Genomic DNA, 12382 nt, shown 5'->3' with positions numbered 1-12382 from the left:
GCGGAGGGACCGTGCGGGGGACTGCGTAAAGGCGCACAGCTGCGGGCGGGGCGCGCAAAGCACGGCGACATCGCTTGCCGGCACGGCGCAAGCTAGCCCTGGGGGCCCCGGGGCTCCCCGGCCTGGAAGGCTTTTCCCCGGTGGTAACTTTGGGTGCCACACGTAAACGCAACGGTTCCTTTTGCAGAGCAGGTTTTTATGTTTGTTTGCTTGTTGGGTTTTCTTTCTGAGATGTGCCCGCCCGTTGCTACGTGATGGAGAATCGCTGCCAAAGTGTAATGAGTTGCAGCCATGAGACGTTGTGCTGGTCCTGAAATAGTTAAATTTTTCGTGGTACCTCTTTTTTTCCAGGACCATTATAAATGTTCTTATTTAACAAACCGCCACACACACCACCTGCTTTTCTATAGAAAGTGTTACAAAGTAAAGCCCCTTGAATCCAAGCTTAATGAAATGAGCAGATAATCTTTCTAGAGAGAGACTATCAGACTTCCTTAATGACTAGTTCCACTTTATTACTGAAATACAGACCTGGAAGCTCCTGTTTTATGTGTTCAGCTAACATTCCAGATAGTACTGTATGAACCTTTAAATAACTCTTATAATCATCTCATCTTTCTAGTAATTCACTGAAATTTTCTGTTAAATTCTGCTAGGATAAAGGGCCGAAGCCAGAAATAAAACCATTTCAAAGGACCTGAGAAAAGTTGCTTCAAGCTACACCCTTAAATCATGCTGAAATATCGGTACTTAAATGCTGTATATGAAGTTATAGATGGTTTTATAGCTAAAAATATACTGAATAGATCTAAATTAGAAATGTTTCTTTTTATTTAATCAAATAAATAGAGGCATGGTTAGCTGTGTAGCTTTGGAGAAGGAATTTTCAAAGTGTAGAAAACCTAGATATATGGTTGGTCAACGTGTAGATTTGGCTGTTTGAAAGTATTACAGCAAATTATTTCACTTCCTTCTTTTTTTTTTTTTTTTTTTTAACATCATAGATGTCCAGAAACTAAATATGCTATGAAAGAAGAGTATAGCTACAACTAAAATGTAAGATATATAGAAATGCATATTTGGATGTAACAGAACAGCAATAATATAACCTCCAATATGTAGTGTAAAATAGATAAGAGTTGGTTTATTAGGCTGTGATTAACCACTTTCGGAGATGGAGTTCCATTTAGCTGAAAATAATTGCTGTGCTACTAGAACTGATGTCTCTTTGTATAGAAGTGTCACTGGGGTATAATGACATGAAGATTTTAGTAAGCCATTACCATTAAGTAAATTAGTTTGATTTTGTTCGTAGTATTTTGTGTATGCAAAGTGTGAGGTAATTGCAGAATCTTTTATTTTCTGTGTTCCTTGTTGTCATTTGCTTATAGAATTACTGCTTTATCACCTAAGGGACATATATTTTTTTCTTTTAAACTCAAAAAAAAAAGACTATTCCTTTTGCAGTGCAGCTCCGGGTAGGTATAGTAGTCCTCTCTAAATCACTTTAGAGAAGTATTGAAATGTTGGTGTCTTTTTTTTTTTTTTTTTTTTTTTGTTTTAAGCTCTTTGTAATAACCAACATATGGGAAATGTCCTTCTTATGACAAAGAAGATGAAGGGACCGTGCATCTTAATGACTGATTAGTAATACTTTAGAGCAGTAAGAAAAACAATACACTTTGATTTAAGCAATGAAATTGTTAAGATTAATGCATATCTGCTTACATGTGGATGGTACATAATCATTTAATCATCTGCTTACAAGTAAATGCGTCGTTGTGGTTGTAGATTTTTTTTTTATAATATGAAGAAAAATATTATTTTGTACAAAAGTTATATTAATATAAAACCTTTAAAATTCAGACCTTGTTCTTTGGTTTTACATTTTTCCACTTATATTTGACAATCAGTGGAAATGCCGTTTTTTTTCTTTTTTAGTAATACTGCTGGACTCTAAAGCACAACAGACAGAGTTGGAATGGATTTCCTCTCCTCCTAATGGGGTAAGTATTGCAGGTAAAAATTAAGTTCCTGAAGATGAGTAGTTATTTTACCAAAGCAATTGAATGACATAGTTTAAACTAGCTCCCCCTTGTATTCGCCTCAGTAATCATATGAGTGTTTACAGCTTTTCATTTTTAGAATCGAAAAAAGCGTACTTCAGGTTCCAGTGTTCAAATGTACAAGCTAATTAAAAGGAGGAGTATCCTGAGAAACTTTCTTAAATGTTCTCAGTAGCTTTATGTTTTGTAGTGTAATCCTTTGTGCTGTACTGGAAAGCTCTATATATTTATAACACAGTGTTTTAAATCACTTTTTTCCTTCTTCCTATAGAAACAGCAGGTTGACTTCAGTGTGGAAACTTTCCAAATATAGGTTTTTCATTTTCTGTGTAATGGGTGATCATAAAGTTGTGTATGATGTTTTCTTTGTAATTGAATAGCACAGATTGAAGTTCTCTAAAATAAAAACATTTATTCTGTGGATATGTTTGAAATGACATTCCACACTTCAAACATCCACAAGTTTTGAGGTGCTTGATATTTTGAACTAGGCACAAATTATGTGGTTAAGGCTACCTCCAGCTTGCTTACAAATTAATCTCATGGTACTCCATGAAATGTATCATTGTAAATGACATCATTGTAAAAAACGGCAAGTTTAGAAGCTTCGGTGTATAGTCTTATTTATTATATACATAAAGTTGAGAAATGCTGCTTTCAGTCTGAATTAGAAATGCTATAAAACCGCTTCTTCCTCAAGCCTGGAGAAAGAACAGAGAAAAAACACTTTCAGAAAGATATAATGGGTATATTGTCCTACCTTAAGTCAGTCCAACCTTAGCTCAGTTTGATAAATGCAAAATTATATGGACAGTTCTCACTCATGGAAGCGATCTTGCTGAATCCATTGTGAGTACTTGCATGAACAAGGTCTTGGGGCATCAGGCCCTTAATCTTCAGCGCATTAAGAAATCTGGAACCAGAAGAGTGTGAAGTGTGAGCGGGGATATAAAAGTGTAACAAATCCTTTCAATAAGAAGAATGAAAATCTGAAAGTGTCTTTCTTTAAAAGCAAGATCATAAAATCAATACAAGCATAAACTGGAAACAAATCCAAAGACTTCGGAAAGAATGTAATGCGAGCTCAATGGGTGTGATGGCTAATAACCTCGGCATTAGCGTTTTGCAGATTGAAGCCTTTACAAGAGGTGTTTGAAAGATTAGCTTGGTGGCAATTATATTAGGCTAACCTGTAGATAATGAAAGACATGTCAACACATGTTACACATGTCAGCATACTGGAAGATGAAAGTAGAGTCAAATTCAACAAATAGTAATAGGTGACTTTCAGAGTTGGAAGCCATAATTAGAAGTGAATCAAAACTAATGGCTGGACTTGTATGTGTGAAAATGCTCAGAAACATACACATAAATCAACATAAAAGTACCGTTTTAATAACGTAATTTTGAATTTTTTTTTCTTGTTTTAATTACTGAAATTTTTATTATTCAGTAAAGACTTCCTTGGAATAAACTCAGAAAATTTCCTTCTTGAGAGAAAGTACTGCATCATCAAAGAACAGAATATATCAGCCAGACACTCGTTAAATGCCCCATTCAGCTGTAAATGTTACATTGAACAATGATCTTGAACATTGCTAAGATAACTAAGAAGTTAAAATACCATATATTGAAACCAGCAGAATAGGACACATTCAAATGGAATTGCATGTATATCGCTATGCATCGCAGCAAGACAAAGAAAAGTTAAATATTCTTGCTGTAAAAGCTATCATGGAACTGATAATTTTAAATATGCTTCAGTGAAATATGACCGTAGATGGCATAGGTGAAAACATATCCTGGAGTACTGATGTTGTATTTTTATCTCCCACAAAGAAGCAGGTACACTTCTAATGGACTAGAAATAATAGTTTGGTGATTACGTAATTGAACCATAATTCATATTTCCTTAATTTTTTTAGGAAAATGATACTCTGGTTTTAGGAAAATATGGAGAAATAGACATCAGTGTTTAGTGCTAGGGATAACATAAAGTAGGACTGAATTTTATCTGAATTTAGAGTTTTGTATTTATTCTAGCATAAGAATATCTCTGATACTGGCTAGCTTTTGACCCCAAGAAGCCTTATTTGTGTTGTATTATGAAAAATGGTTTGATTTTTGTTAATTGTATTTTGTTTGTTGTTGTTTTGTTTGTTTTGCTTTCTGTTTCTTTTTTGGAGGCTTGGGGATTTGTTTTGTTGGAGCAGTCCACATCAAAACCTGAGGAGTTAGGTTCTGTTTTGTGTTGTGTTAGAGTTGCTTCCAATTCAAAGATATGATACATCGTCTAACTGGAATATATCACTGCAGAATCTGGCTTGGTGTTTTGAGGGAGGACTACTTACACAAGATAACAAACAAACAAAAACCCCAGGACCAACTCAAAAAAACACCCAATTTCAATGCTACCTGATGTGAAATAGAGAATATAAAAATCAGTAAAAATTTAGGCTTCATGCCTTTTTTTGTCATATTTGTGTTTTGTTTCATTAGTTGGTTGGTTTGTTTTATTTTGCTTTTCAACATGGCAGAGCCAAAAGCCTCAGTCTGGGGCCCCTTTTTAATTTCCTTATTTGTACTAGTTCTTATATGGAAGGGAAAAAAAAAATCTTACTCAGGTCTAATAAGTCTATTATGAAGATAGGCTTTCTTCTGTTTTGAGATTAATACAGTTCCATATAGCAGTCACTTCAGTTAACTCCGTGACCGTTTAATAATATATTTCAATCATATAATACCATACATACCACATCTATATTAACTGTAGGTCTTTGAAATGTGCTTTGATATTTACAACTTCTGTGCATTTCGGCATCTGCAACAGTGATATATTTTGTGGTGATAACTTCCAGCATCAATTCAGCCACATCTGCTTTTTCTTGGAGCAGTACACCAACAGTAAAATGATCTCGTTTGCTGTCAAATAGGTTTGCAAAGTACTGTATACTGCAGGATTCCTGGTTGGGGAAACCAATGCCTGCCAGTCTTGGTTACTGGTGTAAGGAATGTCAGTAGGTGCTCCATCCTGAAGAGGTGCTGAGTATGCTAGTCCCACAAAGCACTTAAGCACATGCTTACCATTAAGCTTGTAAGTACTGTCATTGATCTTAAGCATGAGTTTAAGTGCATTATTGACACAGGGCCAGAGTGCTAAGTGCCATGGTCATGGTTGTCTCTATCATTGGGTGAGGATAGCTCAACCCCCTCCCCTAATTTATTACAGCTGCAGTTTCAGCAGTAAATTAAATGATTCAAGAAATGTGAAAAAGGGTGACAGACGGATATTGTTTTGGTTACACCTGGGCAGATCTGCCTGGTTGATTCCAGCGGAAGGTTTGCCATTGCGGAGGTGCAAATTCCCACATTCCCAAAGGCTGTTAAAAACTATGGGGCTGTTACAGGCTTACAGTTTTGTTACGTAGTTGATGCCCTAAAGAAGGAACAACAAAACTCAAGCTTTGAACCAGTGAACTTTCAGTCAAGTGGATTGTTCTTAATTATGTCTGTAATCTCATGGTTCATTTGAACTCCCAACTAAATGAAGTTAGCTCCTTTTAACACGGATGCAGCCACTGAACAAAATGTGAGCCGAAGATCACCTGCTTACCTTCTTTGGTTTGCGAGTAGGAGAGAAGGTGGACTGAATAAAAAGAGGACAACCAAAATGTTTTCTTGTTTTCAGACTTTTAATTCTGTCTTGTTTTCTCTTGCTTTCACTCTATTCCCCTTTCATCATATGGGAGTGAAAATCGTTGGATTTGCAAGTTTCAGGACCTGCTCCCGTGCTTTCTGTACAACTGAAAGTTCCACTGGAAGTTTTATGTACACAAATTATATGTCCTGTAACACTAGGCAATTTCAGTGTCTAAGACTTCGCTGATTTTAGGTTTCTCTTCATGACCTTAAAGAAATGTGAGAGAGCCTCATGTGTTATCAGAGCTTGGTACGCTGAACAGGCTTCTCTGAGGCTTTCCTTTTACAACTGTGCTCCTGATATGACAATGATTTTTAGAAGTTATTTATATATGGGAAAGACACAGAGGGAGAGAGAGTGGGCAGCTCTGTTAATACAGATTTTCGTGCTTAAGAGTATTTTAACTTTAACTTACCTTTTATGGATCTGTACTGTTAGAGAGAGACTTGAGTTGTGTGAAGTCTTTTAAAATACACAGTAGTTACGTCTGGTAGCATACTTGTTTTGTATTACTAACTGTTTGTTATTGTTTTAGTGGGAAGAAATTAGTGGACTGGATGAAAACTACACTCCTATACGAACATACCAGGTATGCCAGGTGATGGAATCAAACCAAAACAACTGGCTTCGGACTAACTGGATTGCAAAAAGCAATGCACAAAGGATTTTTGTAGAACTGAAATTCACTCTGAGGGATTGTAACAGTCTTCCTGGAGTTCTGGGGACTTGTAAAGAAACTTTTAACTTGTATTATTATGAAACAGACTACGACACTGGCAGGAATATCCGAGAAAACCAGTATGTAAAAATAGACACTATTGCAGCAGATGAAAGTTTTACCCAGGGTGATCTTGGGGAGAGAAAAATGAAACTTAACACAGAGGTGAGAGAAATTGGACCTTTGTCCAAAAAAGGATTCTATCTTGCATTTCAGGATGTAGGGGCCTGCATTGCTTTGGTCTCTGTCAAAGTCTACTACAAGAAGTGCTGGTCCATCATTGAGAACTTAGCTATTTTTCCTGACACAGTGACTGGCTCAGAATTTTCCTCTTTAGTTGAAGTACGAGGAACTTGTGTCAGCAGCGCAGAAGAGGAGGCGGAGAACTCGCCGAAGATGCACTGTAGCGCAGAAGGAGAATGGTTAGTGCCTATTGGAAAATGTATCTGCAAAGCAGGATACCAGCAAAAAGGAGACACGTGTGAACGTAAGTAAACATACATCTTGCTGTAATATGTATGTTATAGGTCATGTTCTACCAGCTTATTTTTATTATATTTTTTCAAGAGAAATATGTCATCAGTCAGCTTTTAAAGATCCTCAATCTGGAAACTTCACACTGGCTAATCTAAAGCAGCCCTTCTGGATATTGAGATCAGTGGGTACATACTCCATTTTTAAATTGAAACAAGAAGAGTTAAAGTTGTATGAAGTATAAATACAGATTCAGGACTGCTATTTTAAACCAATTAAGGTGATGTTCCTGTACCTCTTGGTAATGCTGAGTAAGTCATACCTATTACAGAATACTGTATCAATAATCTTAGATATGAGTAGTTAAACAATTTGTTCTTTCACATGATCTGTGGCAAAATTACAGTGAAACTAAAACTGAGGTAGTAAATGTAGAATGAGGTGTGGTTAGTTACGGGAAGAACACACACAATAAAAACTTAGAGGTTTGTGTTGAGTGCGTAAAAATTAAAACACAAGATAGAACTTCCAAACAGAATATCAAGGTTTCATAATGTAGTGTGTTTTCCTTTCTACAATATCTTTTTGCATAAAACTAACCTAAACTTTTGGCTTGCTGTAGGATCACAATGATTAGTTTAAAATGCTAGCACATCTGAGACACTGAGTTCTGCTTTCTAATTCAGACTGATTCAGTTATCTGTATTCTTAGAATGATACCTTCATCATTGCTGTCTGTGGGGCTACATGTGTAAGGCATTTCTGTGTGTGTGAGAAAGGATATTTGTCTTTGCTTACAGTAAAATCATGACAATAGGCAGTTTGTTTGAAGACAGGTATTTTCATGTACATTTGATACAGATCTATCATTTTAATCATAAGATAATGCAAGGAGCTATATACCATCATATTTTTATTGTAAGATATGCAGGCAGTTGTTGGTAAGAAATGTTTTAAGTCAAAAACTGGAAAAAAAAATCTAGAGATCTGTGAAGAAGAAAAACCTACAGAATCCAGAAACAAAGCTGGCAGCAGTCACTGGGTCTGTGGTGTCTGTGTGAAGACTTCAGAATCTGTAGAGAGTTAGGGACGCCCTAAAGCGAAGTAAATGATTCTCCTTATTAATAATTTGTCCTCAGGAAATAAAAACATGATTGTGTTCTTGACGAGTTTTTATGAGGAAATCTGGTACAAGGTGAAGTTGAGTGGAATTGATCTGAGGCCTTTCTAGCCTTGCACAAATCTTTCATTGTTCTGTTGGGAAGGGATAAGGGCTTATACACTGTGGAAGGTGATCTCATTAGGAGTAATTGTAATGTGAAAAACTGCCCTCACAAAACCATTCAGTAGACTGCATTAAAGCTCTGTTAGAAATATTGAGCACTGTGTTGCTTTCAGATGTTTTTGTTTGTTTTTTTTTTTTTTTGAGTGACTGACTTTTTTCCTCAGTTAACTTGCTTTTGATTAAAGACCTAGTCATGGTTGATGTAATTAATATACTAATTTTACTTGACTTTCAATAAAGGAGAAAAAGTATCTAAAAAAGAAGAGAGTGTATGTTGGGAAGTGGGTGGGGGACAGGAGCTGAGTGGGTGTGTGTGGGATGGATAGAGAAGAAACTGCTGTTTGGTAACTGAAGTGCAAGTAACCTGTTTATTAAACAGGCTTAATTTCTAACTATGATGATGTTGACAAAAGAATTAAATGATAACTTGTACTTGAGTATAGTAGTGAGCTCATTTGCAAGAACACTTCCTGCTTTTGGCTTGCATCCAAAGCAATCACTAAGAGAATACGCTACCCTGGAAACAGTCCAGAAGATCATTTATGGTATTTTTCCTCTTTTCTTTCAGTGATCCTTTTAAGAGTTTCAAAACAAACTCTGGCTCCATATTGAGGCAAGTTAATGTATTAGAAAGGGAAAAGGTGGGAGGCAGGCACTTGCTGAATGCGTGCCGTCGGCAGCTCGGAGTCAGAACAATCTGGGAGACTGTGGTGCACAATAGTAATTGCTGTCTGTGGTACTTGTTAGCTGTGTCTGTGCTTGAGGATGTTATTAACTATGATCAACTATGTAGTGACCGATAATACAGCTGGCACACTGATACTGTGTCTGGTTTTTGTGACAGATATTGAGAGAAACTTATCTGAACATTGACACTAATGCAGCTGGCTATCTGTTACTGTCAAGCTGTGTAACAGATCAAGCAGAAGCAAGTTGGTGTGTGCTTTCTTAACCCAGAGCTTTTACAGCCCTGTCTGAGGGCTCACTTCTGCAAATACTTTGTACCTGGCATGCTGCGTGACTTCTTTGGGACTACTCATGGCAGAAGGCATTGTGCTCTGTCAGGATAGGCATAAGTCTGTGATTCCTCTCTCACACTTGCTAAAGCTCAGCTGAATTAACTTAACACAATAGGAAGGTCTTTTAAAGGTAAAGAATAATACCTTATCTGCCTGCATTGTAGCAAAGGTAGGAGTAGATGGCCACATTGTAGTTCCAAATAGCAATTCAGCCTGTAACTCAGTGGGGATTTTCATTTGTGATATGCTGGCTTGATTGGCTGGCTGTGATTGAAGAATGTGTTCCTTTTGCATACAGCTTCTCTCCTGTGTGTGAAATTTATTGAGTTCAGATACTAAAACAATTGAATTTTGATTTATATGCAACTCTGCACTGGATGTGCTGCCAGAAGCTTCTTTTTTTTTTTTTTTGTTGCATGAATGTAGTAAGTAACTAGTAATGGTGGGGAAGGATAAGGAAGAAAATAATTGTGAGCAGTGAAACACATAACCCTGAAAATAAGCTCCTGCGTGCCTCTTCTTTAGTGCTCGAGCTTTCAAACTGCATTAATATTTATTTTTTTTTTCTGATGTACACTGATTACTTCTTAGTATAGGTATGCCAAGGAGTCCATTCCACCTCAGTTATCTATCATAACACACGTACATAAGAAAGCCATATTCCAGAGAACCCGTAATTGTCATTTAAAGCAAAATCTGAAAGCTGAGGGAAACAAACATGAGAAAACTAGATGAGCCTCTGAACTTTGAATTGCAGATTATTTTGCTTATGTGCAAGGATGCTATCTCCTCAATGTTGATCTTGTATCTGCTGGTATGTAATACTAGGCATAGGTGTGGAAGTTGTATGTTTTAAAGGATTGTCCTGAAAGGTGCCTACCAGAGGTACTTAGAAATATTCAGTTCTTCCAACATCCACGTATTGCATCTGTTCTGACAAAAAACAAAACAAAAAAACCCACAAAAAAACCCCCCAAACCCAAACCAACTACAAAAACCCAGTAGAGTTCTCAGTAATCATAGTGGACTCCCAGTAGGTCTAACTTTGATTCTTTTTCTCACAGTGGAATTCAGTCAATATGTTGTGCATCTAAGGAACACTCTGTGATCAGTGATTGGTATTTGAAGGAGAAGATAATTCTTTGAGAACTTCCAGTGTGATGTATTTTCCATCTGTTTTGTTTCATCTGGGGGTGGGGAAGGAGAAAATTAATTTTATGCAATCTGAGCAATGGAGTGATACTTCAGAAGGTAGAAAGCATCTCTTCATACAACTGGACTAAAAAATTACATAGATGGTTGGGCACCAAGTCCGACATTTCAGGTTTCTAGGGAAAGCCAAATGGGTATTTTGTAATACTGTGTGCATCAGCAGTTGCTTTATTGGCCCCCAAATGGGGAGGGGATTATAGCTGTTTGTATGTTTTGTCTTGGTGCGATGATAGAAAGAGAGCTATAGGCTTTTCTTTCCAGACTTTGTCATGTGCTGTATATTGTGCCAGATTACAAGCTGTATCTGTCCCTTCTTTTTTCAAACTTTTACGTCTTGACTTTGTGAAATGCTGCATTTGTGGTAAATTATATGTGGTTGTGGGTTTTTTGTTTTGGTTTGGTTTTTTTTTGGTGGATTTATCCATTTATTTTTTAGTGAGGTTTGTTTTGTTTGTTTGTTTTAAAATATTACTCCACTTATGAGCTGATGTGCCACAAGTTTATTAGTAGAGGCCGATGAATTAAGGGGGAAATGTGAATACTTTGTCATTAAAAGAATGTCACATATTGTGAATTGAGTTTAGAGTTTAGCACAGGTAATGTGTCCAAAAAGCTGTAGGTGACCTGTAGCTTGAGTAACTTATGTTGACATTCCTGCATTTTCAACTTGAAAATGTTTTACTTTGTGGAGAAAGGGAAGAACGTTAGAAAACTTCCTCAATGGCATTTACATAATCAAGACTCTAAATGCTTCCTTTTTTGAAGAAGAGTTACCTTTCTTCCATTTGCTTCCAAAATTACTCTAGAGAAGAGAATGTAATTATTCTCAGCAAATTGAACCAAAGCAGAAAATGAGGATATCTCTGAGTCTTGTAGTTTTCTCTGAAGCCAGCAGTAGTTCAACAGGAATGTGTCTTCCTCCTTCCTTTTTTATCCCCTAACATATTAAATAATTTTTCTGTCTGCTTTTAAAGAAATGTCATTGTGATCTGGTATCAGGTCCCAGATACAGCTGCATAGGAGCAATAGGATTTTAAAACAATAATTAAAAAAATAATCATGTATATTTCCAAAGGAAATATATTTCCAAAGGATCCTTGCAGGGTTCAGAAAAATATATCAGATACTTCTAAGTTAAAATTAAGACCTTCTAGCTAGATGGTCAAGAATACTGAAGGTGTTCCTACTAAGAAATGCAGAGCTGTGGTTTCTGCTTCCAGCCCCCTTTGGAGTTTCTAGAAAGTTGAATGCTTTGGCTTTCATTCACCCTGGGTCTTCTGACAGCCCTTGCAAGAGAGATGTGGTAGAAAGATGTATTTTCTTGCTATATCTTTCTTTTGGAATAGTCTAATGTTCATAGAGAGAATGATTTTTATGAATTTGTCAATGTCCCTAAGTCATTCGAGTTTCTTTGACCTAATTTGTTCATGTGCTTCAGCTTTTTGGATGCATCAACACAGAGATGAGAAGGGGAGAGGAGCTATGTAGACATTAACACGTTAAACTTGTCCTCTTTGAAAAGTGGTGTCCAATTACATGTGTTTTTAGTGGCAGGGCTAGCCATCACTTGCAGGAACTGGTGTCTTCGTGCTTCATGGCATTTTTTTTTTCAGGTCTCCTCTGGGTTGCCTTTTGGCCCTAAGATACAGGGTTTTTTTTTATATAGTGTTCCTTTGCCTGAAGTGTCTGAATTGGCTTGGTTAGTATGATTATAGGCTATCATAGTTTTCAGTAATACAGCATCCTCTCTCAAGTGTGACGTGAAGATCTCTGAGAAGTAAGGTGATGTCATGTTGAAGTGCTCAAGTGGTGGAGGTAGTTGAAACCAGCTAGTTGTGACCTATAGTGTCATTAGAGTGAACCCTAAAATAAATCTGCAGACCTTCTGACACATTTCGTTTCCAATGA

At 36.7% G+C, this 12382-nt stretch overlaps 1 protein-coding gene across 1 annotated transcript in view; it reads left to right on the top strand.

Moving 5' to 3' along the window:
* Window positions 1-1941: 1941 nt before the first annotated feature.
* LOC104408171 (ephrin type-A receptor 7-like) overlaps window positions 1942-12382 on the top strand; it is a gene marked incomplete at both ends in the record, with an annotated part of 51534 nt that continues 41093 nt past the window's right edge. The window contains 2 exons of the mRNA XM_010017678.1: window positions 1942-2006; window positions 6302-6971. Coding sequence (XP_010015980.1) covers window positions 1942-2006; window positions 6302-6971 — 735 coding nt within the window. The remainder of the gene's footprint in view (window positions 2007-6301; window positions 6972-12382) is intronic.

Source organism: Nestor notabilis, unplaced genomic scaffold (genome assembly GCF_000696875.1).
Source record: "Nestor notabilis isolate BGI_N333 unplaced genomic scaffold, ASM69687v1 scaffold8847, whole genome shotgun sequence".
Lineage (NCBI taxonomy): Eukaryota > Metazoa > Chordata > Aves > Psittaciformes > Psittacidae > Nestor > Nestor notabilis.
This window is presented reverse-complemented; position numbering and strand designations above follow the sequence as displayed.